General features: G+C 35.1%; 1 protein-coding gene and 1 long non-coding RNA gene across 3 annotated transcripts in view; both read right to left on the bottom strand.

Annotated features, from left to right (window-relative positions):
- Positions 1–9781, bottom strand: part of LOC134661139 (uncharacterized) — a 73131-nt gene extending 63350 nt beyond the window's left edge. The window contains exon 1 of the mRNA XM_063517091.1: positions 9590–9781. Within this exon, the coding sequence (XP_063373161.1) occupies positions 9590–9641 (52 nt within the window). The 5' untranslated portion in view covers positions 9642–9781. The remainder of the gene's footprint in view (positions 1–9589) is intronic.
- Positions 1–22880, bottom strand: part of LOC134661258 (uncharacterized) — a 275459-nt gene that overhangs the window by 126229 nt on the left and 126350 nt on the right. The gene's annotated exons all lie outside the window — the stretch shown is intronic.

The raw sequence follows: 22880 nt of genomic DNA, 5'->3' as shown, positions 1-22880 counted from the left end.
GTGGTGAAAGAAATACTCGTATTCCTAAAGCTTTTATTGTTTAAGTGAAATCTCAAACATCGGTACATCAATTTCAATCAGCCCAACGCTACGAACACCCAATTTACCGGCTTAGCAACGACAGGTATAGAAAAAACAGTTACAACCTTTCTATTCACAAAAGAGCACTTTAATACTACACGCATAAGAATCAAATTGAATGTCTTGTTGGTTCGGGATGGGAAACAGGATATTGCCATAAAATGCTTTCAATGAAAACGTGGATTGACAAATGACAGCAGAAGAAAAGATTTATCGGCGGGATGTAGCATACAGTTTATAAAATCGCGTATATGTAGGCGTGACACAGAGTTTGTGACGACGCGTATTTTGATAGAAATATATCTGTTATAGTATGTTTTATTTATCAAAAAACTTTTTATATATGCGTTATTGAAGTAGCAGTTTGGAATTTTTTGTACGAATCAATCACAGTATTATTTTTAACAAACAGAAACATCTGCGAACGATGCTATTTTAAGATTAGAATACATTTAAAAGTAAAAAAAATACTGTTTTAGGTGAGACTTGGACTCACGGCCTCTGGAGTAATTTGCCCACTTTTGAATTTATTCTAAGAAATATAAACTTTACAAAACAGCAGCTTAAGCGTCAAGAGGGTAAGAGACACACCGTCGGTCCGAATAAAAAAATCGCTATGTGTTTTTTTACGATTTTTTGATTTTGGCATATTTGAATTCCTTTTTCAATTTCCCGTCGACCCACATAAATATTTTTGTTATATCTTTATTAGTTTTGAAAATAACAATTCCGCTATGTGAACACAGAACAACATTTGTACAAAAAAAAAAAATAGAACAGAAACAAAAAAAATAGCTATGTGATTTTTTTGCACATAACGAAATTAAATGCCTTGTTTTCCGTCGAGGGTGATGGCGATAATGTTGCACATGGCGATTGATTGTAGAATGGATTACCCGACATAGACCCTAAAATCGCTATGTATCATCTCTCGTACTATGTTACTTTGGCAACAAATCGCTATGTGTACAAACTTCACACATGACGATTTTAAGTGAACCAAATTTAAGTCGCTATGTAGCAAAATTTTAGTTAAAATAATAATATTGTAAAAAATTACGAAAAAAACTGTTTATTTTCTTCATGAGTATCATGTAAAAATCATTGATCTAATATTAGAAAAAAAAAATACAGGTGCAACAAATATATTACAATCAGGAAAATAAACAGTTATTTTTGTCTCCTGAAAAGTAGCTTAAAAATACATGGCGATTTTTTTATTTGCACCGACGGTCACACTAGTTACTCTCACATTTATAATCATTTATTTGTATCTCCTTAGATTTCACGGGCCTAATAAACTGAGTTTCGAACTAACAAAAAAAAATGTACGGTCAAGCATATTTTATGTTTAATCCCTACATTATAAATGTGAAAATAGCTCTCTGTCATGTCTGTTACCTATTTATGCTTAAACCGTTGAACCGATTTAGATGGAATTTGGTATGGAATGCCCGGATATTTTAAGGCACGGAAAAGGGCATAGAGTAGTTTTTAAATATAAATCATCATCATTTCCCGAAGATAAAGTACTAAATAAATAAAAGTAAATTCAAAAACAGACGCCATCCACTTGAGACGTCTAATAGAAGCAAATTCGCGCCACCAATTCCCCTACCATCAAACATTCTCGTCCACAGCAACTATTCCAAAATAAAAGATGTTTCGCGTACGTTAAATAAAATTAGACCGCCGTAAAAGTACGTTTTGCACGTACCGGCTTTGACCTTTCCGAATAAAATTGCGTGCTGCCTTTCTAATTTAATATACTTGCGCAAAAGAAATATACTTCATATAATTGCTAAGGGTCATTGTAAAGGCTTTTACGTCATATATTAATAACTGAGGGCCGACCGCGAAAATCGAAATTCGCAAATTGCGAGGATCCTTCTCTTTTACTCTAATAAAGGCGTCATTAGACAGAGAAAGATGCCGGCAACTTAGATTTTCGCGGTTATAGCCGTGATGGTAGGTATTTTCTTTTCGGGCAAGGTTAGGTCACGAGTTTCGGACAATGCGTATATTATAATGAAGCTTCTAAGTAATATCTTGTTTAGGAGAATAGCATTTTTTCTTAGGGAATATAATAACATTATTTACACACATATTACCAAATATATAAGTTATGGAAGCACAAGGAATGTAGGTATATTTTGTAGAAATTACAATTCACATGAGTACAGGCGAGTAGGTCGCAAACCTAGACGTATATAACTGAAACAAGCTGTTGCGGTGAAATAGTACGCGAAATTAGTACGGGAGCAGAGTGCTCCTGCTTACTCTTATCACAGAATAAATAATAGTACTAAGTACAGAAGTTTCACTCACTAACAAAATGCATCTGTTACAAGAGATATTATAAGCGCGAGCAGGCGTCCGTCCCATAGCGGTGCGTGGCAACTAGCTACTGCTAGCCACCAAAATTGGTGTGAGCCGCATGTACTTGTAGCGACGCGACGAAATCGCGGAGTGAGCATCGCCTGCTCTTATATGTTTGTGGTGACCGTAACTGGTCTTATACATACTCCGTCGTATAGGGGCATTTTTACATGAAAGTGTACCATTTACTTTTTTTCGATAATCCATCATCTTTTGGGTTATTTCTACTCAGAATCACGAGGACTATCGATTTGAGAAGAAAAAAAATGTGACACTAAAAAAACTCGAGACACTTTTTTTCTTTATATCATTCAATAGTACTCGTGATTCTGAGTCTAAATAATTGATGATTTTTCGAAAAATAGTAAATGGTACCATTTTTTCTGGTCCCCATAGTCGAGGCAATCTAATTGTCAAAAACCGTCTTGGACTCAATACTTTACCAAAAACCTAACTATATTTTTTAGAGCGCGTCCTTGTGTATCTACCGAGGGTTTGATTGATGGATGTATAGCTCGCTGCCTTTAGTGGAATTGCTGCCGCTAAATCAATATTAAATAGAGCGGTATTGATACGGAAATATAACAGGGTGAATGGAATGCTTTCTCAGAAAATAGACCATGGCGATATTTACACAAGTGTAGGCGGTACAAACGGGATGAATCGAGGTCATATTGACATAGTTTTTTCAAATGTATCATTGTCGTTTGAGATTTCAACCTACCTAGAAGCTCATGGCCCTGGTAAAACAACTCAATACCTGGGTAAACCTAAACATTCCATTATAATTAATAAACTTAAAGAAAACAAACTTAAACATACCAGAGATGTTTAGTTTCTAAGGTTCATAATATACATTAAATTTGTAGATCAGAAAAGGTCTCCATTGTCAAAGAAAATACTAAGTCTATTCTATTATATAGGGAAATTCAATACATTCATGCGAATCATATGTTATATTATATTGTATTCTGCAATCGAACTGGCGACCGAGTAACTAAATATTTATATTAAATATGTGTTCTTTTACCTTTAAAAAAAAAATATTGCAAATTTGCAAATTTACAAAAAAGAAGTACAAATGGCGAACTTAACGCCTTGAGGCACTTATCTACACTTTGAAAAATTAAGTCCTTAGGGACGTAAGTTATAACAACATGAATCTTTTTTATGCCTGCTTTGCATAAGTTAACAGCTATGGAATTTCAATAAAGATACTAAAAAAGTGCTCAAATTTTCTTTGTTCTTAAGCCAGACATTCAACTTGCGTCTCTGCCGATCCTACGTAACAAAATACAAACTACACATACATATTAGAGTTTGTTCGGAAAGAGAAGAGTCGTGGAATGTATTGGGCCCCATACATTCCACGACTCTTCTCTTTCCGCACAGACACTACACATACTTACTTAGACACAGGTTCTTATTTTTCGTTTCTATTCCCAAAAGTCAAGAATTTTTATGGCACAATTTTTTGTGTAGGCCAAGGAAACCTACTTAATTCCTAAGGGATCTAAGTTGTAAGAAGATATAATACCTTGAATCTTTTTATGCCTGCTTTGAATAAGTTAACAGCTATGAAATTTAAATAAAGATACTAAAAAAGTGATCAAATCTTCGTGCGTTCCTAAACGAAGGATTTACCCTGCGCCTCCTAAATGCAAAGCGATTAAATTTACACAGATATGCACACGGTGTCTTATTTATTTTGTTTCTGGTGTTTAGGATTACGCTCTTTTCTTGAAGGTCTGAATGTCATATCGGTCCGAAAATACCGCGGGCGACAGCTCATTCTACAGGCCTATAAGTGCTATAACCGAGATAATCGAAGTTCGCAAATTGCGAGCATTTTTCTTTGTCACTCTAATAATAAAAGTAAAAGAGAAAGATCCCCGCAATTTGCGATTTTCGCGGTAGCTCCTCAGTTTAGCTGTGCGAGGCTAGAAGTTACTGGAGAAACGCACAGTTGAGGACTGCCAATCATCAAAGTGGCAAAGATGGAAATGTGTGAAGTGATGATACCATACAATTAAAAGCTAAAATCTACATCAAAAAGTTTCTGTTATACCTACCAAAGGCAATAACTTTAACTGTAGGCTGTACTACCTACTCCTCATTGGTCAGTTGACCAACTATTATTCCGCAATTTTTAAAAATAACACTTTGCGTACATTAAAGATAACAATTAATTTGTATGAAAAAAAAGGGTAAAGACTTCAAATAATAAAACAAAAGTTTTATTATTTGAGGTATACTATATGTTTAAATTACTTTCTCGTGTAACAGGGCTCACCCGGTACGACCCAGATACTTTTTTCCTGTTTCAACGTAAAATAAAATTATTCCTCGCCATTTTTTCTCACATCATAACGTTATCAGATTTACATTAAGATACGAGTAACGCAATCTAAAACACTGTCACGTCTTATAAACACGGATAATCAGATTAGCTGCATTATGAGTCCATTAAGGAAAACACCGCGATAAATTGTAGCCTTTTCTGATAAAATCTCCTTCGTAATTGCTCGCGGCGCCTGTTATCGACCCAATTCTTGTACGTTTTTTAACAACAGAGCTTTATTGAGAGAACTGTGTAAGATCTGAGGAATAATATCCGCTTGCCGTGAGACTTAATCAATTTGTGTACTTAAAAAAAATCCTATAGGTAATCCTTATGATGCTCATTTGTTCGTATAACAAGCAATATTTCATACTAGTAGTTAAAATGTCATTCAAAAGAACTAGCTAACAATGTAAACAAACCGCCATACTAAAATTGACACTAAATGTCAATTTACTAGTAACTTTTGTTTACATAGTTAGCAAGTTCTATTGAATGACACTTTAGAAGCAGTAGATACGTATTATACAAATGCCGCAAATTTATTCTTACGAATGCCTTAAACATTATAAGGTATTGCCGGCCGAGTGGGAAATTAACGAACGAGGTTGTTTAGTAACACGAAGGCTGGCAATTCTAATTTTTACTAAGGTATTTATACATAATAGCTTTTCCCAACAAAATGCTAGGAAATACGATTAAAATACCAAAAACAACATCAATGAACATTATATTAAATTTAAGTATCAACTGGAATTTATTTTTATTATGACGTTACATATTTATGTACCCAATATATTTTAGTTTACTTCTTTGTACTGCTGCATAGATGAAAGTAACTTTTTACGACTCTTAATGATCGCAATTACAAGCATTACTTCCAATTAGGTACTTCGTAAAAAGATAATTATTTTTATAATTACTCTCGACGCTCTCGTTTTAACTTCAGATAAAAAAATTAAGCTAGGCAGGTACATAGTTTGGTTCTTAACGGACTAAAAAAGGAAAAGCTTCTTAAAAGTTAATAATGGCATACTTAGGGTTAAAATGTTAAGTTTAAAACAAAGAAATTACATACCTATAATACGTACAACGATAAAATTCTCTTGGATAAAACAGGTCGTTTTAAAATCATAAAGTGATCCAGCGTGGCAATGCTGCGAACATCATGGGCACCTTTGCACCAGGAACGGCATGATTGGGTTTGTCTTTTTAAATTTATAATTTTATTTTCTATTTATATAATCTTAAATAATTAGTTTATTAAATCATTAATCATAATTGTTAATCATTATTTATTTACAGATAACAATAAAAAACCGGCCAAGTGCGAGTCGGACTCGCGCACGGAGGGTTCCGCACCATCAACAAAAAATAGAGCAAAACAAGCAAAAAAACGGTCACCCATCCAAGTACTGACCCCGCCCGACGTTGCTTAACTTCGGTCAAAAATCACGTTTGTTGTATGGGAGCCCCACTTAAATCTTTATTTTATTCTGTTTTTAGTATTTGTTGTTATAGCGGCAACAGAAATACATCATCTGTGAAAATTTCAACTGTCTAGCTGTCACGGTTCGCGAGATACAGCCTGGTGACAGACGGACGGACGGACGGACGGACGGACGGACGGACGGACGGACGGACAGCGAAGTCTTAGTAATAGGGTCCCGTTTTTACCCTATGGGTACGGAACCCTAAAAACAAATAAATAAAAATTACAAATCTGGTCTGGTGTTACGTGTCTATGGGCAACCGTAATCGCTTACCATCAGGCGAATCGTCTGCTCGTTTGCCACCTATTACATAAAAAAAAACGCTTTCGTTACACACTTCATTTAATGTTTTATTTATCGCTTTTTAAGTAAATGAAATTCAGCCCAACAGAAACGTATAAATTTGCATTTTTAATATAAGTACGAAAAAACTACATAAATACCTTTAATATGTCATATAAATCTTGGGGAGGAAGGTCTTAGAAAAATATTAAATAAATTAGGTAATTTTGCAATACCAATTAGCGTTAAATCGTTTTCCTGTTGCAAAGAAAATGTATTTCTTTCTCGTTTTCATTATTTTCACAGGCCTTTCAAAATAATCTGAACTGAAAGTAAGAATTATTGTAATTTATGACAAAATTGTTATCGTATTTAATTATGTTTCTAGGGTCAGCTACTTATTTTTACTCTTGCCGTCATGTGAAAATCTTTGACTGGTATATAACAAACTACTCTTAAAAAAAAAGCAATTATTTTCCTATCTTTTTTCTAAATAAGTATCTAAGACGAATAATAATTCTCTTACACACACACACTTGGATAAGAATGAAATAGAATTGGAACCAATATTCCATCGACTTAGCATTTGTGTGACCCTATTAGCTAAGTAACGATAAACCCGACAAAATGAAATAGTCCATACGTTTTAGAGAATGTGACCGAATAAAGACAATGTTTACGATGCCATATAAACCATGGCCGTAAAATCGTGTGTTTTGCCGAAGAGAATTGCATTTTTTTTTCTTAGTATACCTAGTAAAGCGGTCAACGTTGGCATTTATGTTGATGATTTCTTTAGGATACGTCCTGTCACATTCCGCCTCCCCCCCCACCCCTCCCCTCGGCACAAGGGCTACAGCAGGGACTGTTGATATGCTCACCTCCTAACTAATTCAAACAAAGTTACGGAGTCAAAAAATGTGTTTCAAGTATTTCCTTCTGTTCCTTATTGCTTGGCCTATATGCAATTTTTTACAAGTTGTCAAATCATGTTGTCAAATGTACAAAAACCAGCCAAGTGCGAGTCGGACTCGCGCACGGAGGGTTCCGCACCATCAACAAAAAATTGAGCAAAACAAGCAAAAAAACGGTCACCCATCCAATTACTGACCCCGCCCGACGTTGCTTAACTTCGATCAAAAATCACGTTTGTTGTATGGGAGCCCCACTTAAATCTTTATTTTATTCTGTTTTTAGTATTTGTTGTTATAGCGGCAACAGAAATACATCATCTGTGAAAATTTCAACTGTCTAGCTATCACGGTTCGTGAAATACAGCCTGGTGACAGACGGACGGACGGACGGACGGACGGACGGACAGCGGAGTCTTAGTAATAGGGGGTTAGGGGTAGGGGGTAGGGTCTAAAAATCGCCCGTTTTAGCTTGTATGAACAAGCTGAACTCTTTTTACCATAAGTAGACGACCTTATTAAGTAGAAAGCTAAATAATATAAACATGAATGGGGATGTTCTCTCGCTAGCGAATTCGGATTCTGCATGAAGAGAATGACAAGGGAATAAATTATGGATTCTATTCATATTGCAAATTTGCATCACAAGTAGTCATATAAAATAATGTAGTTAAATAATAGTATTCGGTTTTTTATTTTCATCATAATTAAATTAACTCACGGCAGTAAAGTAAATATATTTTTCTCAAACATGGACGGCAAAGTCGACGTTGCCGGTTAAAAAATAGGTCGCGAAGTGCGTAGTTAATGGTCATTCAAAAAATTAAAAAGTTAAAAAAATTGCAGTCTCGATTTCGGGACTGCAATGTTGCATACAAATTCCATTATTTAACGAGTTCCAAACTATTTAAAACTTTAAATGGCCATATCAAATGAAGGCATAGGTCCATTAAACAGTCAAACGATCAGCACTTATTATTATAATGTTGGTACCGCGACTATTTAGGTGTCTCAAATACGTTGGCGTATTTTCAGCAGAAAATACACTTCTTTTTTTTTAAAGGCGGCAAGTAAATCTTTTTAATGGTTTTACTTTTTTCTGTGAAAATTAGAACGTTGCTTCAGTAAAATATTTCTATTTCTTGCACCATTTTTTGAGAAAAGCACTATATATGACTCGGCTGGAAGGCTACTTGCTGGCTTCGGATTCAATTAAACGGACTCCCAAGGTCGTCCATTTAAAACGAATCCTCAGCCTGCAAGTAGCTACTTCCGAACCTCGACAATAATGTAGGTACTATTTCTTTTGCTTTCATTGACTTTATCTCCGAAAATAATTCGTATTATATAGCTGGTCAAACAAGTTTGTCAGTACAAAAGGCGCGATATTCGAATTTTCTATGAGACAATAACCCTTCGCGCCTATGTTTTATTAAATTTGCCGTTATTTTCTACTGACAGAAATTGCTTGACAGAGTATAACTACGGATAATACTTGCAGCTGATTATTAGGGTTCCGTAGCCAAATGGCAAAAACGGAACCCTTATGGATTCGTCATGTCTGTCTGTCCGTCCGTATGTCACAGCCACATTTTTCCGAAACTATAAGAACTATACTCTTAAAACTTGGTAAGTAGATGTATTCTGTGAACCGCATTAAGATTTTCACACAAAAATAGAAAAGAAACAATAAATTTTGGGGGTTCCCCATACTTAGAACTAAAACTCAAATTTTTTTTTTCATCAAACACATACGTGTGGGGTTTTTATGGATAGGTCTTCAAAAATGATATTGAGGTTTCTAATATCATTTTTTTCTAAACTGAATAGTTTGCGCGAGAGACACCTCCAAAGTGGTAAAATGTGTGCCCCCCCCCCCCCCCCTGTAACTTCTAAAATAAGAGAATGATAAAACTAAAAAAAATATATGATGTACATTACCATGCAAACTTCCACTGAAAATTGGTTTGAACGAGATCTAGTAAGTAGTTTTTTTTTATACGTCATAAACCCCCTAAATACGGAACCCTTCCTGGGCGAGTCCGACTAGCACTTGGCCGCTTTTTATTTTGTAAACAAAATGCCTTAATATTAAAACTTACCAATGAACATCAAAACGACGCAGGAGGCGACGATTTGCCCGACTGCCGCCATTTTGATCTCTGCTTCTCTATATCATTATTATTTCATCACTTTAGTTCACCAGTCATTTTATTTCTTATCACCAAACATCACTTAACAAAATTCTTCATTAATTCACTTTTGAGTTTAACTTCATTATTAAACATTATTTTACAATTCCTATTGTATTTTACTAAGTCATCAAGTTTTGTATTTACACGTCATTAATTAATGTTATTTTATTTATTTCTCCTTCCACATACTTCAAATTGTTTCTCTCGCATGTACGGCAGGCTAATACAATCCCAGATAGGGGCAAATACATTCCTCACTTGTCTACGTCTGCGGTCAAATTTCCGCTGCGGTCGGCCCCGGTACGAACCTCCTGTAACAAAGTGGAGTAATACTATTAACTTGAGGACTATGATGTGGTCGAATCACAGATTACTTAGTAGATGGAGCGTGTCACGCAGTCACAACATAATTGCGCTCTTTAATATGAGAGCAAACGCTCACTTCAGGTGAATGTATTTTACGATTACGATTTTACGATTACAATATTTTTGGCCGGCAATACAATATTTTATATTTTTTATTATGAACCGGCTAAGTATCAGCCATATTCGAACTTTAAGTTACGTCAAATATCAGACAAAGACACGATATGGATCGGATGTGTCAGTATCTTAAAGTTCGAATATGGCTGTATGCAGCAAATCTTCGTATGTAAGTAGGTATCTCCAAATCGAAATGAGCGTGTAGTAAACACGCGCGTCACACGCAAGTCTGGATTTGTAAAAGTTACAGACGGAGAAGGCCGTACCACTTGCAAATTACAAAGAACGATAACGTAAAACGATCCAGCCCACAAACATTTGTAAATAAATAACAATAAACGTGAACTATTGTGTAAAACAAAAGTTATTATATTCAATAACAAATTTCTTAGAATAGCTTTTTCCCCTCAACTAAAGTAAACACGTCAGTGTGACAGGAACAACATAATAATTATATCAACAGGAACAACATAATATATCACGATCGATACTTTAATGTTGTCTTTGTCACACGGTGTTACACAACTTTATATTACTGCCAATGTGAGAGTACCATAAGGCCAACTAAGTGTAACCGCGAACCATCTTAAAAACTTCGCGATGCGACGTCTATTCTAGGTAATCTATGATCTGAAGTGTCTCTGATTCAATCTAGAGCGTGCTGGGTATCAAACGGGCGAACAGCAATTGGTATTCGATGATATCTGAGTTTCTAGAGATAATTGATAGGGTTCAAACTACCTACTTCACGATAAAGACAGAATTATATATGAGAATTAATATAATATCACTGGGTTGTCTCTGATCATGAATAGGTAATAGGTACCAGTAGGTACAGTCGCCATCAGATATATCGGAGCGGCCGAGGTGCTAAAAAATATCTGAACACGACTCTAACGCGTTGTCAATAGTGGCGTGTTCAGATATTTGTGAGCGCCTTGGCCGCTCCGATATATCTGATGGCGACTGTACAAAGCTTGTCTGGTTGAACGTATTTCGATTTTGTTTAAAACTCTACAATTTGTTTTATTGCTACAAGTCTTATAAAAATTAGAATAATGATGTTTTATGATTTTTTGAGGATCCGGAGGTCGCGGGTTCAAACCCCGGCCCGTACCAATAAGTTTTTCGGAACTTATGCACGAAATATCATTTAATATTTATCAGTCGCTTTTCGGTGAAGGAAAACATCGTGAGAAAACCGGACTTATCTCAATAAGGTCTAGTTTACTCTTTGGGTTGGAAGGTCAGATGGCAGTCGCTTTCGTAAAAACTAGTACCTACGTCAATTCCTGGTATAAGTTGTCAAGCGGACCCCATGAGCTGTGGCAAAAATTCCGGTGACAACGCGAGGAAGATGATGATGCTTTATGATTTTACTAATTTTTAAAACGTGTTAACGCTGCAAAAGATTATTTATTTAATATTTATTTATTTTAAAAATTAATTCAGGCAACAAGGCCATATTACATAATATACCTTATAGACTAACATACATATAATTTAATAGGCTACATGACAAATTTTCATTTATGGTATCAATCAATCAGGTTTGTTTTTAGGGTCAAATGGGACCCATTGCATTAAAGCAATACAAAAGTCAGATACTGATAGTCGTACTTCACTCGCGAAACGCCCCGAACAAATTGATATGTGAACGTGACGTCAAGGTCACTGAGAGCGCATCTTGAAGTATGAACAAAACAAGAAAATTGCGTTTTAGTCGGTGAAATATTGCGTTTATGTATGTATATAGTTGTAATACAATTTTTTTTGGATAAAATGTAAGGAATCGAATGGTACCCTTACTTTTATCGTTTTTAGAAGTAAAAAAAAAAAAACTTAAATTTTGAAACTTTAAGGTCTTATATTTTTGTAACATTTCCTTATTTTATTTTAATATCCACATTATTGTGATAAATTGCTCATTTGCTACTTATTTTACTAGATTTTGTTACTTATAAAATTCAACATGTGTCATCATCCCTATAGGTACGCTTGTTTTGTTTTCAACGGATATAAAATGTTGAAGGTATTTTAATATAGATTAACAGTACAACATAATATGGAACAAATCCAACATAAGAGAACAAAAGTTTCTAAATTGGGATATTACTGACAGCTTTGTCATCGCTGGCTTATTTAGCCACGGGCCAAATTATATAATTTGCCAAATACACTCAGCAATACAATGTAGTCACTAGGTTAGAATTTTCTCTTATTAAATTAATATAACTTTATTATTGAGACATAATAAGTTTTTGGCAAAAATTTCATTTTTGGTACAAGCTTTTATAGCTGACTGTACTTTTCTTATGACAGACAAATAATACTCTTCGAGACAATTCTAAAAACCCCTAACACAATTAGGTTGCGTTGTTTCATCACAGAGTTCCTATGGCCACCTCCTGTCTCCATCATCAGATCAGCTCGATGGTACCATATTGCATTGTCACCCGACTTACATGTGTATGCAAAGTTTCAGCTTAATCAGAAACCGGGAAGTGGATCAAAAACTTGCTAGATTCCATTACATTGTTAGTTACATACAGGTCGACCTAATAAAAGCTTGTTAAAAAGACAAACTAAACAATAAAACTAAATTACATGTAACTTAAAATAAAATGTAAAATTTTGGTTTCTTTCTAACAATCACAAATGTCTAAATACCGATACGATAGGAAAAAACGATTAAAGAACCGCTAGGCCACCAGAAGCGCTGGTGGCCTAGCGGTAAGAGCGTGCGACTTGCAATCCGGAGGTCGCGGGTTCGAACCCCGGCTCGTACCAATGAGTTTTTCGGAACTTATGTATGAAATATCATTTGATATTTACCAGTCGCTTTTCGGTGAAGGAAAACATCGTGAGGAAACCGGACTAATCCCAATACGGGCCTAGTTTACCCTCTGGGTTGGAAGGTCAGATGGCAGTCGCTTTCGTAAAAACTAGTGCCCACGTCAATTACTAGGATTAGTTGCCAAGCGGACCCCAGGCTCCCATGAGCCGTGGCAAAATGCCGGGACAACGTGAGGAAGATGAGGAAAAAACGATTAAAAACAACTTGTTAGATTTGGTAGATGTTTAACCAAAATTGCAATTTACTTGCATTAAAAATAGTTATTTACGATACAAGTGCGGAAAAGAGGAAATTGGAAACACGACCGAAGGGAGTACATATGGCTCTTTAAACTTTAGACATACGCACGGAAAGTGCTCAGCTATTTCCGGCACTAGTTCGGGAAAGTAGCACCATATGTACTGTAAATGTTGTTTGTTTTGTATTTAAAGAGATTGTTCAATCCACACACAAAGGTGACAAAAATTGTTATGTCATAAGAAATTCGAACAGCACTTTCAAAGAGAGTCCCCCCCCCCTAATTATATGCGGGGGAGGCTCAGTTATCTCTGTAGCTGTCTGTACTAAGTCACAAAATTTGCAATGTGACAAATTGTAATGACATTGTCACAACCTTTCACAAAAACTCGAATGCCGTATTCAAACATATTTGTATTCAAACAAGTGTCTGAAATACTGTCTCAGTAGGCCTTGGCGGCAGAACTCGTTACGAAGTTAGGCCTCGCGAAATTGACTCAGTTACAAACCTCAACATTTTTATTAAAACTTTTATCGTTCGCGGCGACGCAAAAGGATCGGTAAATTATTAATTTACTACGAATTTGGGAAGTTTAAATTAAATACGTTCTATTTGTTTAACAAATTTTATTAACTACCTAATGTTTACGCTGCCATAGACAAATATAGTGAGACAAGAGTGCTCACTCCATACATCAGTTCAGACTATTAATTTCAGTGTCTACATCTAGCATCGAGTAGCGGAACTATCAGTACTGCTACATCTGTTGTCAAGTAGCAGTACTGATAGTTCCGCTACTCGATGCTAGATGCTAATAGTCTTTTTGGTACTAAAACTGATGTACGGAGTGAGCACTCTATGTATTTTTTTCTCTATGACGCTGCTGATTTTGCTTGAATTGCTACTTAAATTGTATTGGTATTGGTCGTTTGACACATTATCGAGTAACTAAATGATATAATTATTTTCGGTAAATTAACAAGTCTTTAGAGCTATTTATCTATCTAATCTATCTATCTAATACCTTTAAACGAGCAATTCTTGTTTATTTATTTATATATATATATTTCGAGAATCTCGGAAACGGCTGGGAATTTTGGGGGCGAAAAATCGATCTAGCTAGGTTTTATCTCTGGGAAAACGCGCATTTTCGAGTTTTTTTTATGTTTTCCGAGCGAAGCTCGGTCACCCAGATATTAATAATGTAAATAAACAAGCATTAGTAGGGTTTCATTTCATAAATGCCAGAAATCAGAATAACCAATATGCCAACCTTGAATTCAAGTACCGTCTGTAACATTTTGAAAGGTCACATCAAAACTGCATGAACTACTGGAGCCCGATCCAGATTTAATAGCCTGTTATGGTTTTGAACTAGTTTTGATACGATCTTGACGATCGTTTTGGTGATCTCACATACAACTTTGATTTGATTTGATTTATTTATTAAAAACACATAAGCATTACAGAGCATGTCCAAGTCACATACATACTAATTAGTAATCTAATAACGGCCTTTTTCATAAACGTCTGCTAAGTTAATCAGCTGATGATCGTCGTTTGTCCCCCTCTATGGCATACCGAAAGATAGGGACAAGCGACGATCATCAACTGATTAAGTTAGCAGCCGTTTATGAATAACGCCATAAAAATATATCAATAACATGCTAATCAGTGTTATCTCCTAATAATATGTTTCTGTGAAGAAATACTGTTTCAAAGGTTATGTAGCATAATTTCTAAAATCAAATTTCCTAAGTACGAAATTCCTAAAGACAACATCGAAATCAAAATGTCTCAAAATGTGTCAATATTGTCTCAAATAGTTTTATGTTCTTTGTTTACGTTTGTCGAGCCCGCAGCAAAGTTTTAATGAGATTGAAGAACGGTCGATACCTGAATTGAATTCCGATTATTCTAGTTTTTTGTTTGGCCTCCCTTTGGTATTATTTTAATTTCGTCTGACTATATAGACACAGCTATTCAAACTGTGTATTTTAAATTACTTAATATTGTTTCAAGTAATAAATTGATCTAAGTACCTACAACGAATATTATCTTTACCAAGGCTTTAAAAAAATATCATAAACATTTATGATTAAATTTAAAAAATGATAAGCATAACTGGTGGTTATTTTTCTACTCTTTATATAACATTTGTGGCTTTCCATCAGAAAAAAGTCCTTATGCACAAAGAAAATAAATAAATACCCCTGTCTGATAAAAAGGTGACTAGGCACATAAAGTATATGGACCCTTTTCTAATGGAAAGCCACATTTTTGTCTCCACAAACGGAGAATTTGTAAAATACAATAACCAACTGCCGGGTAACCCGAGGCAAGGAAAGATGTTACCAAGATAAACTCCGTTTTCAATTTTGTAGGGTAAACAGTTTAAAGGGAGCCGTGTAACGAGTATCGAATGATAATGGAATGAATTGGAGCTAATGTTCGCGCCTGGGGTGTGGGTAGGAGGAGATGTGGGCAAGGCAGACGGGCGGGTGAAACGCGGCGTTTGAAACGCGTCAGAATCTCTTGTCAGGGGGCCAAGCCTAGGTGACAATCGTAGATAGAAAACGCCAATCGAAGCAAATAATGCAAGGAAATAGTCACGTGACTTTTTATGCTTGTTTGCCATCGACGTGGTTAGAGTAAAAATATCGCAGACAATTTTCATCATCACTACCTCACTACATAATGTCACCTTGCGTTGCATACAGCGTATAGTATAGGTAAAATAATATAAAAAAATAACTTTGACAGAAAAATACTAAAGTAAAAACGCCAGGCTGCCTTAAAAATGTTTCTGTCGCTATATCAATTCACGTCACCGCTTTACTTAAGACCAGTCCTTCAGTGTTTCAACTTTCTAGGTCAAACTCAAAATAGCAGATTCAAGTTTCAACCGCCCGTCTGCTTCCTGGATAATCGTAATTTAATTTCATATCACGTCGCTACACTCGGGCGTTCGCGATTGCGTTTTGATACACATTTACATGCTCCTAAGTGCCAGAATTAGGAACTTTGTGGAATGCTAGATATTGTCTGTGGGAACTTTTAAAATGATCGTTATCACATTAGGGAGTTGGAAAGTTGGCCGTTTCGCAGAGTCACGTTTTTCGGTGTTACGGCGTGATACCATTTTACGTAGATTAGCTACAGAACATTATAACTGACACGCCAATGCATTAATACTTTCCCGAAATAGTATTTTTTACAGCTGAATTATTAGTTACCTTTCTGTTTACCTGACTATTTGGGCCAAGAAGACGTCAAAGTAAAACGTTTCAAATTAATTAAAGCTCTACGGGTATTAAAATAAAAAAACGCGAAATACTCTTAACAGAACCCATATAACTGCAGCAGTATTAAAAAGTCACCTCAATTCCGCATAGTCTTATAAAGCATGAATAACATTAAAAGAGGCAAGAAACCTTTCGTGGAATGAATTTCACCTCATTTCCTCGACGAATGAATGAGAAATATGACGCGGTTTTCCATCTAGTGCCGCCACTGCGGCTCTTTTCATAATTTTTTCGTCATTATTCCGTGATAAAAAAAAATTATCTAATAAAAAAATGTGTCACGCCAGACCACAGAGACTGATTCTTGTGAATAGCAATGTGCCAAAGAGAATTTTCAAGAATTGCAAAGTTCCCATTAAATGTTCTCGGTATTTTTTTCTGCATGTTTATTGCCAACCCTTTTTACAGTTACTTTTAATTTCTATGACATTTAAAATTGAGGTCAATGAGTATATACCTACCATAAATGTAAAACTATTGTCAACAGTTACAAATATTGAGTAATAATCAATTTAACTTGCATGATAATTCTCTCATGAAAGTTTCCAGAAATTGCGAATTTTTTTTTTAGAATGATCTGCAACCTGGCATATTACTTAAGTCCCATGTTAGAAGACCGCAATTCAAAATCGCGGTAATACCATTTAAGGGACGGGACACAGAACTAATCGTTGTGAATATCCTTTGTAATACATACATTTTTGACATTAGTTAGATATATTTCAGCAATAAGTGTACCTTTTGTTAGCGACGCTGACTATGCAATAGATGATTTAAGCAATATCTGCCTCAAAAACTGAGTAAAAATATGAAGTACAGCTCTAAAACTTTCTACATATTAAATCCTTTATGAGGTTTTAAAGTACATTTCCATTCAGCAATACCCCAACGAAAAAAGGCGTATATACACAAGACTTTTACCACATATATACGTCCTTTTATGATTCACTAAGACTACATGCTCCCAAGTTTGCACGCAAATTCACGACTTGAGTGAAACTTGGTGAAATTTTAAGTTAAATTACAAAGATGCTCGATGGGCGTGAGTTATGATGCTTCTTACAATCAATTTGCGGCTTCCTTGTTACAAGTTTCCGCGTATGTTGATGTAAAACGTAAGAAATGGTAATAGGAATAGGTACGATAAAGGTTATTAAGTCTGACAGCCGAATTTTCATAGTGGACTACTAGATTCATTTTTAAATTGAAGGAAAAACTGAAAAAAACTCATCGTTTCGAGCAACATTTGTAGTTGCGACTATTTGAAACACAGGCTCAATCGCTCTTAACCAACTGAGCTACTGACTTTTGACACACATCCGCCAAATACGTAGCTTTTAATTTTTAGTCATTAGTTTTTATTTTTATATTATATTTTTAATTCGTTCTTTTATTTTGAGTAATTAACATAGTTTTTAAGTTTATACGTACTAATAACGCTATGGATCAATGATCTGAAATAAACGATTTTTATTTATTTTATTTATTTTACCAGAAGAGTGCGAATTTCTCCACTCCTTCCTTCTTATTTACACGCCTTAGAGCGTCTTAGGATATCGGATGTACCTTTGGAGAAGAACAGTTACCTACTAAAAATGCCCCATGGCATTAACTCCTTCTATTTTTTATTAACCCCTTCTTTTGAACAACAAACAATAGTTCAGTGGTTCCTAACCTTTTCAGTCCGGTCACCCCCATGACTAACTAGAGAACCTGATTTTACCCCTCCTCCCAATGGTAATAAAAAATAAAACGTGTACGTAAAAATTCAACACGAAAATACTTTTCATTCAATTGAATTAATTTCATTTCCAAACTACATTAAACATTCCTTCCATAGCCATACGGAGAAAACTTTAATAAGTTGAAGAAAGTATCATAATTTCCACCAAATGAAAACTTTATTGGTTCAATTTGCGGCCTTTTTACTTGCAAAGTGAATTTCCGCCTGTGAGTATGGAGCGTTTGTGACACCGAAGCAAATACTTAAACATCTAAATAAAAACTAAGTATTCTTCTATTATTTATTATAAGTAATGAATTTTGCAATGTATTCTCAAATTATGTTATGACAAGTTTAGTATTATTTGTACTTAAATAGTCACCATTAATTAGCATTTAGTATTAAGATTATTGCCATGCCCTAACAGGGTACCATGTACCGATTTTATAATGTTTTAATGCCATCTTATGTAATAAAAAACCGGCCAAGTGCGAGTCGGACTCGCGCACGAAGGGTTCCGCACCATCAACAAAAAATAGAGCAAAACAAGCAAAAAAACGGTCACCCATCCAAGTACTGACCCCGCCCGACGTTGCTTAACTTCGGTCAAAAATCACGTTTGTTGTATGGGAGCCCCACTTAAATCTTCATTTTATTCTGTTTTTAGTATTTGTTGTTATAGCGGCAACAGAAATACATCATCTGTGAAAATTTCAACTGTCTAGCTATCACGGTTCGTGAGATACAGCCTGGTGACAGACGGACGGACGGACGGACGGACGGACGGACAGCGGAGTCTTAGTAATAGGATCCCGCTTTTACCTTTTGGGTACGGAACCCTAAAAATGAACATGGACGCAATAAAGATATTATGAATTATGAACAATCAAACAAACATCCAACTAAGGAACAAACAAAATTATTTTAAAGGGTAGACAGCGGTAACAGAACATACGTATAAGTAATAATTTATTTAGATCTGAAATTTGAGACTAAAATCTCCATTTTTCCGTGTACCCCTCAAACAGTTTTTGATTTGACTTTGTATTTTAAACTACATTTGTGTTTTTAAGTTGTGCCTTTCAAGAATTTGAGTCTGGTATCGCCGGGGTCATCGTAGGGGTCAGGACGTTAGGTGCAAACGCTGTCAATGGGTAAGTCTCGGTAGCTCTGTTGGTATAGAGCGGCGGGTTGGTATCCCGGAGTGGTGAGTTCGAGTCTCCCTTATTTTCTAAGCATTTTCATGTTTCCAGATGCTCCTCAAGATTAAAAATAAGTATAATCAAAAACATAAAAATAGTTGATAAACTGTACATTAAATATGGTATTAAATAATGCTTTGCGAATGCGAAACTTTAGGTTATTATTGGAAACGTAACTTAAATAAGAAAGGCTATTTATTTTAAGTTTGCGCAGTTGAAGTTCACCTAAAAGGTTCCTTTTTTTACAATTTTCTAAACCACACTGGTGTGACACACTTCCTTGCTATTTAAATTCAAAACGTGTCTGTGATAAAATGTCGTTTTAATACCAGAAAGTTCCTTTACAATTAAGTTGACTCGTTATATTCTTTGCTACAAAAGTCTCGCAAATTAAACTCGAAGAAGGAAGGTTTCAATTATTTTTAGCGAACGAAGTTAAGTTTCTTTTCTCGCGAGAATAGATATTGGATCTAGGTACTATAGGGAATCCTAGCCTTGGGTACTTTAAGTAAAATATCCGTGGCTTTTTCTTATTTTCTTTCAAATGGAAGAATGCCCATCCATTCTTTTCCTTTTTCATCTACTAATAACCGATTCCATTCTGGGTACATGTATTTGTAAAAAGTAAATGAATTACTTCTTTACGCTGGCTTTGTGTGGGTTCATCGGCTTATTTATTCGCATAATGATTTTATTTATAGGTTTAATTTTGCGGATAATTATATTGTTGAGTTTCTTGTCGATATTTTGTAAGAGATAACTGAGATAAGACTCACAATTTATGAATTTGCCGTTAACCCAATCGAGGCTAAAATTAATTTATTTCATAAGGTGGGTTAGAATTATAAACTATAAACACTATGCTATAAAATTATCATTGTCCACCGGCCTACCCACGCATGTAACCAATCAAAATATCGCACCCAATTAAGTCAAGTTCAGAGTCACCAGTTGAAGGCATTACTTTCTAATTGGAACGATTTGATTGGTTACGGGCATCGCTACTGACTCAGTGGATACTGATTATTTTACTGCATTACAATACAATACAATACAAATCCTCTTTATTGCACAACCTCAGAATAAATGTACATGGAAACACAAATAATACATGAAGACAGAGGTAAACAACAGGCGGTCTTATCGCTAAAGAGCGCTATGAGCTATTCTTAGCGCGGACGAACTATTTTTTTTTCAAAGTTTAAGAAAGCCAACCATATAAAAACAGTATTTTCGTAACCTAGATAACCAATGACAATCGTTGGAGCAAGACAACGGCAAATACAGTATTCAGCGCAGTTGCCGCCATGTTAGGTCAGCCATCTTGAATTATGGAACCCGCATAACTTGCACATACCTTTAAAATTTTATCTGAAGTATGCGGGAGACGTGCAGTAGATACTAGGAATAACTTTAGTCTGAACAATTTTAATGTGATGTGTAATTTAAGTATCTAGTCATAGTATGCATGTTGTGGGTTGTATTCGACTAACTTCTATGTATTAACACTTTTGAATGATTCACAGTTGGATTCACTAGACCGAGATATTGACCGTGATTGCCTTTTGTATTATTTTCGAGCTCCCGATATTTCACAAGATTTTGTATTATTTTCGATATTTGACAATATGCATGTAACTGCATCGAAATATTGGGAACTCTAAAATAACACAAAAGGTAATCACGGTCAATATCTCGGTCGAAATGAATCTAGTGTAACTTCTATATTTTTGAGCGTATTTTGATGAATAAAGTGTCAATCTATTATTTCATTTGTAATTTTTATGCGATTGGCACTGTATGTACTTATACGTAGTAAATAGGATTAGCTATGTACTTCTTATTTGTTTTTATTCAGAATACCGCCCCTTTGAAACTACCACTGATTTCTAATACCTATCCATTACCTAAGAGAAAACGTCTCAATCCATATTATTGCTCCGGGAACTAGCCTTCACAGAATAATAGACAGAGCAATTGATTTTTCACCTCAGCAGCTCGAACAAGGGTACTTTGCTACTTAAAAACAGTGAGCAAAATCGCATTTTGCTCACTGAGTGAGACAAAATGAGCAAAATGCTACTTTGCTCACTCAGTGAGCAAAATGCGATTTTGCTCACTGTTTTTAAGTAGCAAAGTACCCTTGTTCGAGCTGCTGAGGTGAAAACTTAATTGTTGGTATATCTTAAGAGAACATGAGTGAATAGAGGTAAGTGATAAAGAAGGAATACATTTTTCGGGTTCTCTAATATGTTCTCACTGCTGAGGTGAAAAGTTTTGTGAACTACACGAGATCAAAGTTATTTACATCTCGTGCGCTTTTGAGTCCCTTACTACGCTTAAGATTCTAAATTAGATTCACTCGCTACGCTCGTGAATCTAGTATAGAATCTTTCGCTTGCACGGGACTCAAAATAAGCACTCGAAGAAATATCAAACTTTGATCTCTTGTTGTACAAATAACTATTTCTACCCGTCAGGCAAAGACAGAGTTGATTCAGGTAAATAATTTGCTGGCTCTTTAAGCAATTTCCAAAGTATTATTATAATAAACATAGGTATTACCAATTTAGAACTTACTTTTTGGATTTTTCTTACTTAGAAATGTAGTCAATTGTCCTTTGGGGATTCTAGTTTAAATTTTCCCTAGATCGATCGAACTACCGATTATGATTAATCCCTATTAATATTATAAATGCAAATGTAATTCTGTCTATCCATCTGTCAAGATGTTAAAGGCCTGATGACGATACATTTAGTTAAAACTAACAAACATAGCTTCTTTAACGTGCAATGCCAACTCCAGCATACGATGAACCTTTATTTTAAAATTCATACAAGCTAAGTGAATTGTCCGTTTTTTAAAACATCACATAATAAATATTTTGAACAATGTGATGCAGATGTCGGCAGATTGTGATGGACTTTTTGTATATACTAACACCTTTTGTGCTCACTTTCATGCAATAAAAAATTATGATTATGATTATGAATGAAATCACCCGAAATATACAAGTCTAAATAATTTAAACTTATTCATTTGTATTTAATGCTCAATGATTCCACAAATTCACCTGGCATTTTTTAATTCAGCAATTAGGACACAGGGGCACTTGTACATGTACATTTTTTACAAGCAATAAAAATAACTAAAATTACAATTTTATTGATACCAAAACATATTCAACTATTTTTATAGAGTTAAGATCTTTTAAACATCAAACTACTATGAAATTATCACGTATAAATAACACTTGCACTGCGTGTAAAGTTAAGAAGCGTTGCAGACTTGTCTTGGTCTAACTCTAGTCTCGTCCCAACTGATACCAAAGGTACCTTATTTTATTATTTAAGACAAGCCTTCTATTTTAAGATTTTTCTTCGCCTAGA

This window comes from Cydia amplana, chromosome 2, assembly GCF_948474715.1.
Source record: "Cydia amplana chromosome 2, ilCydAmpl1.1, whole genome shotgun sequence".
Classification (NCBI taxonomy): Eukaryota; Metazoa; Arthropoda; class Insecta; order Lepidoptera; family Tortricidae; genus Cydia; species Cydia amplana.
This window is presented reverse-complemented; position numbering and strand designations above follow the sequence as displayed.